Source organism: Centroberyx gerrardi, chromosome 24, assembly GCF_048128805.1.
Source record: "Centroberyx gerrardi isolate f3 chromosome 24, fCenGer3.hap1.cur.20231027, whole genome shotgun sequence".
Taxonomy (NCBI): domain Eukaryota; kingdom Metazoa; phylum Chordata; class Actinopteri; order Beryciformes; family Berycidae; genus Centroberyx; species Centroberyx gerrardi.
The window spans coordinates 5,114,198-5,129,709 of NC_136020.1; the positions used below are offsets into that span (position 1 = coordinate 5,114,198).

Here is a 15,512-nt window from a genome sequence, read left to right on the forward strand (position 1 = left end):
TTACTACATGAATCCTTTCATAAAGTCAACATGAAGACTGCTCTATAAAATAGGCCAACTGAGCAAATGAACGAGGAAAAATAGTTTTATTTCAACAAGGGAATCAAAAATATACATATCAATGATATGGAGTACTGCATTAACAAAAGTTATCTTCCAAACTATTGTTTGAGAAATTACCCACAGTGAAAGTCCTTGATATATACACAATACATACAAGGAAGCAAGCTTTGAAGCTACATATGCACGTGACATAAGCTAATCTTTATCATTGAAATTTTTTCACACAGGGCAATGATTTAAATATATCAGTAATTGCAGAAGTTTATGTGCATGGTGTGAGGTATTTTTCCTCATCTATGGAATGAAAATTCAGATAATAACAAGGAAATTGAAAACCGCAATTTCCCTCATACAAACTGCTGTTAAATGGTACCACTTTGAAAAGTAAACACTGGTGCCATGAACTGAGATTCAAAGTAAGTTGGGAAGCGCAAGTCTGAAAAACATTAGCATCAATAATTCAATTTGATGCTGGAGTAGCCTAAGCACCACACCTAAATAAATACACTTCATTGAGGCAAACACACTTGTTAACCGTTTGAGTAGTGATAAGAGGTCTCTTTTCTTGATAAAGAAAAGGACCCAGACTTTTTTCTCCTCTCAGTATTATCTCTTCCCTGCCTGCCACCACGTCTGTGCCTGCAGCTTAAACACAGCCTGCTTCTCCTGGGGGCTGAAGTGTAAGATGGTCAGTATGGCGGTGAGAGTCTGCTGCCGCCCACTGCTGTCCTGCAGGGTGAGGAACTTGTAGATGACATTTTTGAGGTACTCCAGGTTGGCCCCCTCCCTGCCATGGTCTCGCAGCAATTTGTCCAGCTGGACTCGCAGCTCGGCCACCTCTTCATCGTGCCGCTCGCCGTTGCCGATGAGCTTCCCCTGCAGCTGGTGCACGTCCTCCTCCAGGCGGTGCTTCTGCCTGCGGAGAGAGCCAATCTCCACCTCCTTCCTCGCCAGCTGCTCGGCGTACAGCAGCAGGGTGGGCTCGTTGGGCCCCGCCAGCCGCAGGGCCTGGGCAATGATGTCGCTCTCGTCCTGGGCGGGGTCTTCCGCGTTGGCCTCGTCGCTGTTGCTGCTGCCCCCGTCGGCCATAGCTCGGGAGTCGGCCGCCCTGTCTCCTTCGTCGCTGCTGCTGTGCCCCCGGTGGCCCGACAGGCCGTAGCCCAGAGCGGTGGAGCGCAGCTTCTCCAGCTCTTGGTCCTTCTCGGCCAGCAGTGCCATGGTCCGGTCCCTCTGCTTGTGCAGCTCCCCTTCCAGCTTGAGCAGGCTCTCTCTGTGCTGGCCCTCGGCTCGCTCCAGATCCTGTTTGTGGCTCTGCTGCAGCGCTGCCAGACGCTGCTGACGCTCCTCCAGTTCGCGCCTGTGCTTGGCCTCGGCCTCATCGCTGTGGATACGCAGGTTGATGTACTTTTCCTTCAGCTCGGCCAGCTGGTCGCGGGCCTCCTCCAGCTCCTTGGCCTGGCAGCCATCCTTAGTGTTCTTATTCTTAAGCACCACTTGTGCCCGCACTTTGTAGCGCTCAAACTCCTCCTTTAGCTGCCGCAGCTCCTGCTGGTAGTAGAGCGCTGAGGCTTTCTCCCCATCGATGGACTCCGTGCTTCCTGTTCTGGTGCCCTGCTCACCCTCCATCTCAGCTAGCTTCTCGATCTCCAGTATCCGCTCGGGGTTCCTCTGAGTGGCCAGCAGTAGTAGCTTTTTGACCTTCTCCAGCTTTTCTTTCAGCACGTTGACATCCAGGTTGGCCTCGTCCATGCTGAGGTCAGAGGAGACCCTGGTGGAGGCGGCGATGGCCAAGGTCTTGTTTTCTGTGTCCAGCTGCAGGATGCGCTCCCTCAGCCTGTGTGCAGTCTGCTGGTCCCTCTGCCTGGCTTTCTCACAGGCCCCCAGCAGCTCTGACAGCTCAGACACTCGTTCCTCCAAGCTAGCCACTCTGCTTTCCTCCGCCTGGTTTTGTTCACGTGCGCGCTCCTCTGCCTGAGACGCCTGCCAAACGACAAACACAGTGGAGTCAGGACATACACAGTCAATTAACAATAGCACCTTCTGTATGTTCTCTTAAGTCAGGGCTAAAACACTGACATCAGATACAACTGATTGTCCATTTTTTGAGATGAGTGTTATTCTATGTGTCCGTACCTTTCTGATCTCATGCTGTAACTGCTGCTGATAGTGATTCTTGAGCTCTGCCAGCTCCTGCTGCAGCTCCTCCACCCTCGGGTCCGGTTTGCTCTTCTCTGCCTCCACTGCCTGTAGTCTACGTCTCATCTCCTCTCGTTCCTCCGTCACCTCCTTCAGCCGCGCCTCGTGCTCCATCCCCCGGTCTACTGCCTGCAAGGTTTCCAGCAGAGCCGCCCTTGAATCTTCTAACCTGAGCTCGGCGTCCTGCCTTAGATCTCTCTCCTCCTGGAGGAGCTTCTGGAGCTCACGTAGCATGATGGCGTGGTCGCCCTGCTCTTGCTCTCTCTCGTGCTGCTGGGTGATGACCCGGGCCTTGCTCTCTGCCAGCTGGTCCTGCAGGAACTGCAGCTCCGCCTCATGCTGCCTTCTGCCTTCCTCCAGCCTCCCCTGCAGCTCCTCCAGCTCCTGCTTCATGATCCTTTTGTCAGCCTGGAAGCTGGCCTCCATCCTGGACTTTTCCTGAGTGACCGTGGCCAGGGAGCTGGTGAGGGTGGTCAGCTGGGTCTTCAGCTGGATGACTCTCCTGTCCACCTCTGCAGTGTTTGTGCCGGACGGAGGAGTTGGCTGCTGCTGGTCTGGTCCTCCACTACTGCTGGAGCTGATGCCGCTCTCTGATCCACTAGCCTCTGGATCAGACCTGTGGGCCAGTGAGGGCGCCCCAGGACCAGACGCTTCTCCAGGCGTCCCACCATGCTCCTCCTCAGCCTGCTCACCTCTGTTGGTCTCGCTGGTTATGCTGGTGGCCGTGTCTGCAGAGGCGGCCGTGTCGAGACTGTCCTCGCTGTGCAGGGAGCAGTGGTCGTCTGGGAGGTCAGAGGTAACGGAGGCGGCACCGGCCTCGCAGAGGGAGCCGTCATCGCTGCGCTGGCTGAGATCGACCTCCTGAGACACAGTTAGCACCTTCAGACTGGCCTCCAGAGCCTCCTTCTCCTTCAGCAGGCTCTTATATGCCCTGACCACATCCTTGAAACGGGTTTGGTACTGGATCAGTTGCTTCTTCTGAGATTCAATAGTGTCCACAAGCTCTTTCTTGCTGGGGCCGCCCCCAAAGCTCATCCCAAACTTCTCCATGACTTGGCTGGAGTTATAGCCAAAAGAAAGTTTTGCTCAGCTTGGATGCATACTTATTGGCTCAATTGCAAATCCACCAAAGAAGGAAATATGACGTGCGTACTTAACTGAAACAGCTCATGATGTAAACCTGAAGGTGAAAATAGCTGCCATTCTGGATTGGTGAAACTGGATGGATGAGTTCCTGTAACAACACATTCTTAGTCAGATAATTGGATAAGATGACACAAAGCAATTAGTGTAGTGTCCCACAGTATCCCATATGTTAAATGCCATATGGGATACTGAAAGACCAGACATACCCATTAAGTAATCCATTTCATGTGAGATGTTTCTCTGTTTTTGCCTCGCAGACTTACATTATTTGTGCAAATGCTCTATGAGCTCCCAAAACAAGGGATAAGCACATTACTCCCAATGCCACCAGAGGTGTAGCATTAGTGTGTATAGTTTGGCTCATGCAGACAAGAAGCAACTAGGTATTAAGTTCGTTTGAAGATTATCATTGGCCTTAACGTTATCTACATTTTCGATGTGCTCCAAGATTATTTGGCACGTCTTGGCTGTATATAAAATATCCTATAGGCCCATTTATATCACAGATTAAAGAGACTAGTTCTTGACAAAATGCACAAGTGGGCATGCTGTACAGTACATTAGCTAATGTTGAGGTTAGCTAGTACTTATCATGTACGCAAATGGAGTTTAAATTCTTACCTTTGAAACATATGTCAGCCGTACCGGTGTAAGCGGTGTGTTGAATTCAGTCAAGCAAGAAGTTCTTCCAAGTTGATGCCGACAAGCAATATCTTTGTGTAGGTTAATAAAGTTAAAGAGAAAGCTAAAGCTGAGAATCAAATTATAGAGTTTCAAGTGGTATTTGGATGTCAGCAAACGGCAGCCATGTTGGTCTGAAGCGGAACTGGAGGCGGGGCGACAGAGACTGTAGTCCGGTACAAGTCTCATGATGCATTCAGGTGCTGCCGAAAATATCGTAGTTACGAGGGTTTTCTTTGTGGCCTGACAGTATGTTTGGAGTGTTGACACCTCCTTGGTTGACACAAGCATGGAAGCAACGTTTACCCTACTTGTGTGTGATAGTGCCTAAATAACCAAAACACCAAAGTAACAAAATAAAGAAAGAAACTAAAATAAAGAAATAAACTGACAAGACTGCACAATGCAGTCAGTTTTCTGTAGAATTTGGTTGCTCCTGAGTTCATGTTATATGGCAAACCAAACATTACAACGTCAGCCACAAGCGAGACATGTAGCCTAGTTGTGTCCTGCCATGGTATTTTAAGTGAGTTGTGGTCACAGATGAAAGACGTTAATTTTGTTTGTTTAGTTGAAATAAATATATAATTCCCTACACTTGACTACATGTATTTCCTTGTTAGTGACTTAAGAATTCGGCATGTCCAAGAAAACGGGGTTAATCGCAAAAAAAGCCCTATTTACCGCCTGGAAGCTGTTATGTACTGCATTTTCAAGTCGGACCCTCGTATATACCGTCTTTCATCTAGGACCTAAATGCAGCATTGGTGTTTCTGCTTTTAATAAAGTTGAGTGAAAGCAGTGACGTCAATTATTCCGCGTTGGCCTGGACGTGGCACCGAGGAGGAGCTGCGCCCACTCTGTCCGGCTTGGATTAGAAGATCAACTCAGCGTTGCATTCAGCCCTATCGATTGCTAACATTTACTGTCATTTTTTAAAACCTTCATCGCCGCCCAACTGGGATCTGTCACAACATGGGGCTAACAATGTCGTCGCTATTCTCCAAGCTTTTTGGCAAGAAACAGATGAGGATACTTATGGGTGAGCATTGGAGCTAGGCTAGCTAGCTAACCTGGCTGGTTATCTTCATCAGTGAGACGGGGGTTGTCATCAAAACACACTCCACTTAGCTGCTTTAGTGAGATAATTATTTTCTTAACCTTTCTATCATAGATTCAGGCCCATTTAAACAAAGGCCACCTCCTTCTCGGAGAATATTTAGCAAGTAAGGTAGGATAGCTAGCTGTTAGCTAGACCCGTTGAATGGCTAATGTTAACGGTAATTGGCTAACAGAGAGACCATAAGATACGTAACTTAGCCTACAGTTGCTTGAGCCTTGCTGTCGTGGTCACAGCATTTTAACAGGTATTTCTAAGACATACGTTGTATCTATGTAGGAAATAGATAGTAGCTGTTATCATGTTTGATGTGCTATCTTAAGAGTACAATGGCAAAGCTCACTTAGCTAGTAGCTATGATCAAGGTGGGTTTCTAATCGTTTTTGTTTCTCTCTTCTTTTGCAGTTGGTTTGGATGCTGCTGGAAAGACCACTATCCTGTACAAACTTAAGCTTGGAGAAATCGTGACCACTATTCCAACCATTGGTAAATTAACAGGAAACAAGTTATTAAAATTAACCATGGTCCTGTAGAGCCATGTCAAATATGATAATTATGAATTCTGTGTGGTTGTTTTTTCTGTTGTCTTTAGTTTGGTAGACTTGGTGGAGGGTCTTGAGATTGAATTGGAAGAGTCTAAGTTTTGTGTGAACATAGCTCTGGGCCAGAGACAGCAGTAGATTAGCTGTTTGGGCTTGCAGGCCAGGTAGCTCCTTTGATAGCAGATTGGTTGATAAGACAACCTCCGCACTAGCCAAAATAAGAGTGTACAAGATAAGACCCTAACCCCAAGTCAGATAATTCCAGATTGGAATCATCATTTCACCACAGTCGCTCAGTGACTCAAGTTCTTCAGTGATGTTGGTTACTCATATCACTCTGATGTAACAAGTATCCTCATCGTTTGTTGGCTGTGTATTAGTATATTTATCCTGGTAGGTAGCTGCCAGGTAGTGTCGGTCTCTGTTCATATCTGTACTGATTATCTCTCCATTTGTTTATGTGACTGCTCAGGTTTCAACGTGGAGACAGTAGAGTACAAGAACATCTGCTTCACGGTGTGGGATGTGGGTGGTCAGGACAAGATCCGACCTCTCTGGAGACACTACTTCCAGAACACACAGGTACAGTGACAACACCCTGACCTTTGACACCACCACTGATAGATCAAAGGCTTTTTAATGTCAGCATGCAAATTGTGTTCTTTTTTTCCCAGCCTAGACTCGCCCTAGGGCTAAAATCCTTACTCCCATGACACTTTAATCAATTTAGTCCTGTCACAATCTCTGTGACTGTTACTGGAACTTACAACAATAATAAGTGTGTAATTGAAAAAAACTGAACAGAGTGGCGTTCTCTACAAATGGCATTGTTGTGCACACCAAACTGCACACAATTCCATAGTAGTGAAAACATAAAATGATACATGATAGATCTGCTTGACCTTTGAACCTGTGTTTTGCAGGGTCTTATCTTTGTTGTGGACAGCAACGACAGAGAGAGAGTAACAGAGTCGGCAGAAGAGCTGTCAAAAATGGTAAGTATTAACAATGTGCTTAATGTACTTCTACAACTCTGGAGGCAGAAATAATCTCATTGGTTGAGTTAAACCTCAATGGGCTGAGCCAAAGAACCACAGTTTTTCAGAGTGCAAGTTAGCTAAGTGGCAAGCTTAAATGGCAAAGAAGTAACTGGTCGAAATATAAATAAAGATATAAATGGCTAAGACATTTTTCATTCATTCATGACCATGGCATCCATGTTTTTTAACATTTACTCATAACATTTACCCCATCTTTAAATTAACTGCTGTCTCGGCTAACAAGGACGCCCTAAGTAAAAAGACATGGATGTGTCAAAGTATTTAAGGCAGCATGTTTTTGAGGGACTATTTCCTGGAAGAGACTTCCCTTTGTTCCTGTGGATGTCAGGTGATTCACAGCAAGCAGAGTGTAGCATAATGCAGCGCTGATAGGAAAACACTCAACTCAGCACAATGAAATAAGGATAAAACAGAAACTTTGACCAAACCAAATTCTGGCTTCATGTTTACTGTGCTGGATTATCTCGCTCTGTGGAGGTTGTTTTTCACACTGTATATGAATGAACGGCAGCAAATGGCTTCTTCTGAAGGGAGGGAAACAAGCTTTGATATCTCCAACTATACTGACTGTGTGCAGACACCAGCAGGCAGAATGGGAAGGAGAGGGCCAACCTCGAACTTTGGTTCAATCTTAAACTTTTAAGTTTGCCAATCAGTTAAGTTGCGCTCCAAAAAACTGTGGTTCTCTGATCCAGAAAAACTGTGTTCTTATTATTTCTGCCTCTGAAAAATGTTTACGAAAACTCCAATCTGCCCTTTTGTTGGTCTTGGAACAGTAATTTTTATGTTGCTATGAAAAAGAACATTACATTGAAACATTGGCTGGCATAAGTAAATAGACTAACTTCCTCGTGAATAATGAAGTTAGTTATACAGGGACCTTTCAGCCATTGTGACTGTCCTTATTCATCTACATGGTCACATGGCCCTCTGTGAGCTAGACTATGAGGTTTTGTCTTCCTGGGGGTCACACATTGATTTTCTCTCTTTCTCTCGTGGTCTTTAGTTGCAAGAGGATGAGCTGAGGGAGGCGGTGTTGCTGGTGTTTGCTAACAAACAGGATTTGCCCAACGCAATGCCCGTGAGCGAACTCTCAGACAAGCTGGGCCTGCAGAGTTTGCGCAGCAGAACTGTAAGTCTTTCTCTCTTACACACACACACACAGATTGGAAGTGGACATGCAGAAGTGATGTAAAGATTGACACTGCTTTTCCTGCTGTCTCTTCAGTGGCACGTCCAGGCTACCTGTGCCACCCAAGGCACGGGGCTGTACGAGGGACTGGACTGGCTATCCAATGAGCTGTCGAAGCGCTAGAGGAGGGGAGAAGATGAGAGGAGCAGGACCGGAGCGAACGAGTGATTTGAACATGCGCAGGAGGAGGAAGATGGAAGGAGCAACCAAGCAAGTAGAGGAGGAGGAGGAGGTGCAGAATGGAGCATTTCATCAGAGGAAAATGCAGACTTTGTTTTTTTGTTGTTATTTTTATTTTTTTTTAAATTATAAGTGTGTCTGTCCAGTAGAACTTGCAGTCATGGACTTTGCGCTCAGTTCCTGTTCTGAAGCCTTTTTTGTTTTTTCTCCACCATTCTCCCCCTTTTATTCCCTGTGTTGTCACTGCAGATGTTTCTTAGACTGTTTATATCTTTATTATGTTTCTTTCTTCATGCCTCCCAACTCCCTTGACAGTAAAATGTTTTAATTTGCATGTTTTAACAAAGAGAAAAATCATAAAAGCGGAAATCACTTGACGGTTGTGCTGATGTTGATTGTTATGGAATGGGCGGTAGGGCTTTTAGGGGTTGGGGGGGCGGGGGTGGATTGGGGTAGAGAGGGGTATGGAGAACAGGTTGTTGGTGTAACAGTCTTCGGGGAGGGGGGAGTGGTTGGCTTGGGGTTCGGGTCCCTCTGTCCTCTCCCTGGAAGGCTGACTGACTCATTCCAGAGAGCCGAATCTGAAGGCCAGTTCCATTCCTTAACAATGTGAAGAATGCAGGACATTAAGTATTTTCAAGGGCCATTGATGCAATAAAAGTGTCTTTTTTTTTTTCTTCTCAACTGTTGAATTGTTGTCTGCTGACATTTTTCTGGTATGGGCTCGTGGCATGGATTACATGTAACACAACATTGTTAAAGAACTTTTTTAAGGTTGTCTGCTTGTAACCTCACTGTAGCATATGATATAGTTCAAGCTTACATTTGCAGATGGGTTGTCCCAAATGAATATTTAATTTTCTAAAGGAAGATGTGGCAGAAAACTACAGAGCGGTCACTTACTTCCACACTAGTTTAATAGCTACATGACTAATTTGAGTATAAGGCTGTTGAACTGTGGAAATACTATTGCGTAAAATTACGTTTAAAGGATCAGTCTAGCAGTAAACTAGCACCACCTGTGATGAGAACACTGGCCTACCTCTGGCTTTGTGTATTTCATTGGTTTGCGGCTTCATTATCTGTACTGACAGGCAGTATGTGACAGCTCAATAAGTTATGTTAATTTAATGAGCTATGGAGCTATAAGTGGTTTGTCTATATCTGTATTGTTTAACTATTGGAGCAAAATGAGCTTCAGTTGAGTCGTCAGCAAACCCTTCCCATCAAGAACGTTTGAGTAGCAATCCCAAATTGACTTACTGATAAAGAGATCAGGGCTTTAAACCAAATTTTATTCAATCACACAAGAGGTTTAAATAGCCAGAATCAACTTTTGAAGATACACTGTATACACAAAGCATTTAAAATATAGGGGGGGGGGGGAGAAAAATGCAATATGCTTCTCAATTATTTAGTACTTACACAAGTTTAACAGATATTCACTAAGCAAACTGTTGGCATTGGGTTAGAAAAGCCGTCAAGAGTTATCCCAAGCAAGCTGAAGTGAATCTGCTGGACTGTAGGAGAGCAGGGCGGCAGCATCTGCTCATCACAGCCTCCGCTATAAACAGAGGGTGGATGGGGAGTGATCTTGTCTGCCTTCCATACACAGGCAGTGACGATGCCGTATGCCGGATCATGCCATTCATCATCATAATCGCTGCTGTAAACCATCTTTTGCGAGCGAGACGTCGTCTTTCGCCGTACACGAGTCCTGTGTGTGTGTTTGTGAGCGGCAGTTCCCTTCGCGTTCTTCCTGCGTTCACGGTTAAACGTTCACGGGCTCTCGCTGGTTGTTCTGACGCTTCACCACAAACACTTTCTGACCGGATACCGTCACCGTGTACACAAAATCTTCCAACATGACTGTGGAGGTAAAACATTAGGTTAGGTCAGAGCAGCACATGCACGCCAGCACCCTGAACTTAAGGACAGTATGACTGTATGATACTCACTTTAAATATGGGGCATGTGAATGCCTTCATCTAATTCAGGGTCCAATTCCAGCAAGTTAAACTTTTACTGGCTGAATAAAATGTCAAACCAATTTCACAACACACATAAAGCTGAAAAGCTGTTGGAATACAGGTCTGCATAATTGGGTTGATTTATTGGTGGAAAAATAGAACATCGGGCAAAAATTTTTAGGACCTCTGCAATTGCAATTAAGACTTGAAAGGGTGCAATTAACTGCTTAAGACCTTTCAAGGCCTTGAAGACATTTCAGACTTGCAGAACCTGCAGACACTCTTTCATTATTTTCTCCCATTAATGCCATATTCAGAGTATTCACACAGTTCACACACTGTTCATATTTTATGAAACAGTGAAGCATGAAAATATGGCTCCTTCCGCATAGAAAATAGCCTCTGGATAGTAACATCATATCCTGTGTATGGATAAATGTGTACTTTTTGGACAATATATCAATACATACCTCATAAATGTTCACATTGCCACATTTTCTCTCTAAAGAAATTGTCCACGGAGGTAAGTAAATGGTATAAGACATTTAGGCCAGAGCTCTTTCTGTCTGTGACATGGAGATCTGTGTAGGAGAGTGGCTGCATTGCATTCTGGTCTACTGAGGCTGCTGTCAGTGGAGAAATTGGTCTCTCTGCCTCTTCTACGATGGATTTCTCCCTGTATGATTGTTGAACGTTTCCTGGTGCAAAATGGCACCTCTAGAAAGAAGCCCTCGCTCTTTGATTCTGAGGGACTGACACCAAAACCTGACGTTTACCGCTGATGTTTTAGATACCTGAAACATTTCTGTTGTCAAAATACATTGTAGCTGCATTGGAAATATCTCACTGTGACGTCATATTGTCTATGTTTGGCCAGTTATCCATGGGAATAAGAAAAATACACCACAAACAACAGATTGGACCCAGAAATGCAAGGTACATTGCCAATACCTTTTAAAAACAGTGTTATTGTTTTAGGGTGGATTTTCCCTTTAATGACCTTTTGACCCTGATAATAATAATAATAATAATAATAATAATAATAATAATAATAGGTGCAATAACTACGCTATTTATAATGTACATGAAAGCTTAGTCTCTGTGTGTGTGTTTTACCTGACATCCGTTTGAAGGGTGGCTCAGCAGAGCCATGTAACCGAAAGCGGCACGCTGTCCGGACCATTTGCATGATCACTCCTGCTGTGTGTTCATCATTCTCCAGTTCCCCTGCAGACTGAGTGAGTGAGAGAGAGAGAAGAGAGAGGAGAGGACTGACACATCGCCATCAACTGTCACACTGCGGAGGGCTGCAGATGAAACTGCTAACGGAGAGCAAGTCACACCAAACCCCATTTAAAAGTAATGCGATTTGACGTTGCCTTACTTTTCCGCAACCATACATACTTTATAACATACAACTTAAGACCTTTTGCGAATCGTTAAAGTCCACCGGTAAATTCGGTTTATATATGAGCCACCAAGCATCGCTTTATCTGAAAATGTTTTTCAACTTTTAGAATTGGCTCACGGCCCGCTACCGCCCTCCACAGTGTATTTTGGTGGAAGCGGATTGCGGGACTAACAGACAAACAAATACTATAAGTTAGAACTTTATTGAAATAAGAGCTACTTCGTGCACTGGATGTATGCCACATTAAAGAGTAGCTCCTAATGATTCGTAAAATGTCTTAAGTCATGTTGCGCCCGGTATGTACGTCTGCCAATAAGCAAGGACACATTCAATTGCAAGGCTTTTTAATGAGGTTCGGCGTGATGTTCTCCATACGAGAGAGAGCGCGGCACGTATCAGGGCTAGGGAGCAACTAACATTAGCCAACTGTAAATATACAATCACTGCAAAGAAGAACAGGCAGGTTGAGCAGGAGGACCAGGATACTGACTCACCGCCAACACACCGTCTTCACTGATGACCAGGTAGCCCAGCTGGTCAGGTATCCTCTCCAGACCCTGCGTCAGAGCCGCTGTCGTCTGAAAACAAACAACCAACATACTGAAAGCTGTTAGGGCGCTAACTAGCAAGCTAGCTAAGTGTCAGCTTCTTCTTACCATGATAGGCACAACAACACTATACACGACATAACTACTACGGATGGCGCTGACTTCTAAAACGAGTTATTATCTTTATAACGATAATACATGTCAAACATAAGGAATGGAACTGGCAAAACTCACCATTCTCGGTTATTTTTCTTTGCGAAGTTGGACACTACTGCATTTCCTTCTCTCTTTTTTCACGTGACTGTTGCGGCCTTCAGGTGCTGTTAGAAATATCCGCGAAATGTGAGCGCGCATGAACGTCCCAAATAAGCCGCAAATACAACCGGGCAAGTTGACTGCCTACTAAAAAATAGTTTTGTCACGTTATCCATTTTGTTATTTGATCGCAAGCATTTGAATACGCGACAAGTCATGTTTACGACTTTCGAAACTCTGAATTAGAGGTTTACGAGGAGCACTTGAAGGCGGCATGCCTGCTGCCTAAACATATGAGGTTTTAATTCAGCTAGGATGGATGTTGGAGGTAGAAATCTACTGTCAAATTACCGAAGTAAACGAATACATGTTTAGTTTATGAAGGGATCAAGCCGCTCATCTGGTATTTAATGTATCGCCAGTAACTATATTATCATGTTAGATTGTCTACAGACCAGTAGTTGGCGCACTTCGAATTCTGAACACTTTATCAAAGCGGAAGTTCCAGTCAGCTGACTCTTCACATGACCTAGAGGATCTGTAAGCAGATTTTTCTCCTTTTCTCTCTTCCGAGCTAAATCTAAAAGATTGACAAGTCATAATGGCAGGTCGAGGGAAATTAATCGCCGTTATTGGCGATGAAGACACGTGTACAGGATTCCTGCTCGGTGGAGTTGGTGAGCTGAACAAAAATCGCAAGCCGAATTTCTTGGTGGTGGAAAAGGACACGAGCATCACAGAAATCGAGGAGACCTTCAAGTAGGTGGCTTTAACAGATCACTGTGCATTAGTTTGCATGGTTGAAACGATCCCAAACAGAATACTTAACCGATAGAAAGCTCGTGCAGGTCGATTTTAACGTTATCCAGTGTACAAAAGTAGCCTAACGTAAGTAATGTTGTGTAACAGACCCTTTGTTTTCCATACGCCTTTCGGGTGATAGCTACGTCACGTTCTCTCTTGTATGGTGGGAACATGACGCCAAACTAGATTCAATAATCTGGCAGTTTAATGTGTTATTGTTTATCCGTAAAGATTCATACCTTGTCGAACGTGACTTAAGACATTTTACGAATCCTTACGATCCACTCGTCAACTCGGCATAGCTGTAATCCCACAAACGGCACTTTATGTTAGTAGATTTTACATTTTTTATAATTGGCTTGCTTGTTACGTCCACAATCTTCCTTCACTAAAATGCACCGTGGAGGGCGCTAGCGAGCAGTGTGAGCCAATTCTAAAAATTGAAATTATATGAAATAATGCACTGCTTAGTGGATTATCACCATGCCGAATATGCCAGTAGCTCATATTGATTCGTAAAAGGTCTTAAGTTGTATTCTACAAAGTGTACATTTGCTGATAAGCAAGAAAACATAAAATTGACAGACTTCTGAATGGAGTTTGGTCCAGGGAACGTATTGGGATAGTAATATGTGTCTAGCCTATCTTAACACATGTTTTCTAGTGTGACTAAACTTTTTGCCACCCCCCTCTCTCTTTCTCAGGAGCTTCCTGGCTCGTAATGACATCGGCATCATCCTCATCAACCAGTTCATCGCTGAGATGATCCGCCATGCCATCGATGCCCACATGCAGTCTATCCCCGCTGTGCTGGAGATCCCGTCCAAGGAGCACCCCTATGACGCCTCCAAGGACTCCATTTTACGCCGGGCCAAGGGCATGTTTTCTGCCGAGGACTTCCGATAAACTCCCCACCCAGCAAACGTACACACACCTGCCGTGTGACAATATATATGTCCATGACTTGACCTTGTGTTTTGCTTTTGCCATGCTGTACAGTACTGTTAGGTGACTAGGCTTCTTCTAAGTTACTGATATGCAGTCTGTTGTGCGTCTACCATTCCACATTAACTGTTTTATGTAATAAGCCGTTTTTCATTTCTGCCTTTGAGTAAAATCTATGTAAAAAAAACACTCATTCACTATAAATTGGTGGTTTGATAGGTTTTCTGTTTCTAGGTTAGATGTTGTTGTCTTATACAGGTATGCCACAGCAGTCTCATTCATATGTTAAGACTGGTAATTTTCCTATTTTTTTTCCAGAGAAGACTGAATATCTAGGCCTCATTTTCAGCAAAGAGATTTTTCTTTTCAGGAAGTGCAAAATGTTTCATTATGCATGTGACTATGCCTCACTCTTCTGTCATTTTTAGATGCACACGTGTGTAACCTGTAAAAGCCCGTCTTCTCTGTCATCATGTGTTTACAAAGCTGTAAGATTCCTCTCATAAGAATATGTCTTATTGCATATGGCACAAAGGGGAAAATGAATTTCATCGTGCATCATGGAAATCTTATTGCTTATTGCTTAAACTGTCATATTGCAAAATGAATGACTGACTGTGAATCAGTTGTGTGATCGTTGCAGTTGTATTAACTTATCTAGATATCTATGAAAAAACCCAGTGGGTTGATGTTGAAGAAACAAATAAATTATATCTTGTTGGTTGTGAGATTCTCGTGATTTCATATTTGATTCATCGCCATATCTGTGCAACATCAGATTCAAAACTCACATATTAGATATATATTTGAGAGGCGCTCTATCCAGAAAGGTGCCTCTGATTGCATAATGTGATCAGCTTATCTCTCTGCCATGACGTTTTGTTACATGAGCACACTGAGCTGAAGGGGAAGTATTTCCTAACATCTTTCTGGTCACTGACAAGGACAGATGACTCATCCCAACCAGCACATGAATAAAAACAATTCCCCCCCCCCCTCTCTCTCTCTCTCTCTCTCCCCTGGCCATGGGTCAGAGGGGGACAAGCAGTTCTCATGTCTCTGCTGACCCTGGCCTGTGCTGTCCAATGCTAGGAAGCGGTAAATATTTGGACAACATTGGGAAGGCCTCATTAGTCGTCCCCGGTGGACAGGAGCGACCTTCCGCTCTCCTTCGGTCGGCTGAGAACAAACACGTGTGGGCGCCGATCTGGGAATACTGGCCAGCTCCACATGACCTTAGCGGAAAAGCTGAATCTAGATCTGCTGACAAATTCGGAGATGGTTAGTCGATACCAGCCTTAGTGGCCTTGGTAAGGCTTGTGGGGTATGCAGAGCAGATTATAAATGGGCTCCAAACAGAGTGAGTGTTTCCTTGGTTAGATGATAGTCCTCTCTCTC

At 44.6% G+C, this 15,512-nt stretch overlaps 4 protein-coding genes across 4 annotated transcripts; 2 read left to right on the forward strand and 2 right to left on the reverse strand.

The window, feature by feature from the left end:
• Positions 1 to 133: 133 nt before the first annotated feature.
• Positions 134 to 4,202, reverse strand: gcc1 (GRIP and coiled-coil domain containing 1). The gene is made up of 3 exons (XM_071908229.2): positions 4,027 to 4,202; positions 2,197 to 3,493; positions 134 to 2,043 (listed from the first exon to the last, which is right to left on the reverse strand). The coding sequence occupies exons 2-3, from the start codon at positions 3,307 to 3,309 to the stop codon at positions 670 to 672; spliced, it is 2,487 nt and encodes an 828-aa protein (XP_071764330.1). The 5' UTR covers positions 3,310 to 3,493; positions 4,027 to 4,202; the 3' UTR covers positions 134 to 669.
• A 708-nt stretch (positions 4,203 to 4,910) lies between these two features.
• Positions 4,911 to 8,611, forward strand: LOC139918767 (ADP-ribosylation factor 4). Its single transcript, XM_071908232.2, has 6 exons — positions 4,911 to 5,128; positions 5,612 to 5,692; positions 6,221 to 6,330; positions 6,672 to 6,743; positions 7,816 to 7,941; positions 8,038 to 8,611. Exons 1-6 carry the CDS (start codon positions 5,062 to 5,064, stop codon positions 8,122 to 8,124), a joined length of 543 nt encoding a protein of 180 aa, XP_071764333.1. The 5' UTR covers positions 4,911 to 5,061; the 3' UTR covers positions 8,125 to 8,611.
• Positions 8,612 to 9,455: 844 nt separating this feature from the next.
• On the reverse strand, positions 9,456 to 12,418 carry lamtor4 (late endosomal/lysosomal adaptor, MAPK and MTOR activator 4). The gene is made up of 4 exons (XM_071908231.2): positions 12,345 to 12,418; positions 12,057 to 12,140; positions 11,268 to 11,385; positions 9,456 to 10,050 (listed from the first exon to the last, which is right to left on the reverse strand). The coding sequence occupies exons 1-4, from the start codon at positions 12,345 to 12,347 to the stop codon at positions 9,953 to 9,955; spliced, it is 303 nt and encodes a 100-aa protein (XP_071764332.1). The 5' UTR covers positions 12,348 to 12,418; the 3' UTR covers positions 9,456 to 9,952.
• A 467-nt stretch (positions 12,419 to 12,885) lies between these two features.
• On the forward strand, positions 12,886 to 14,836 carry atp6v1f (ATPase H+ transporting V1 subunit F). The gene is made up of 2 exons (XM_071908230.2): positions 12,886 to 13,124; positions 13,874 to 14,836. The coding sequence occupies exons 1-2, from the start codon at positions 12,967 to 12,969 to the stop codon at positions 14,073 to 14,075; spliced, it is 360 nt and encodes a 119-aa protein (XP_071764331.1). The 5' UTR covers positions 12,886 to 12,966; the 3' UTR covers positions 14,076 to 14,836.
• Positions 14,837 to 15,512: the final 676 nt, after the last annotated feature.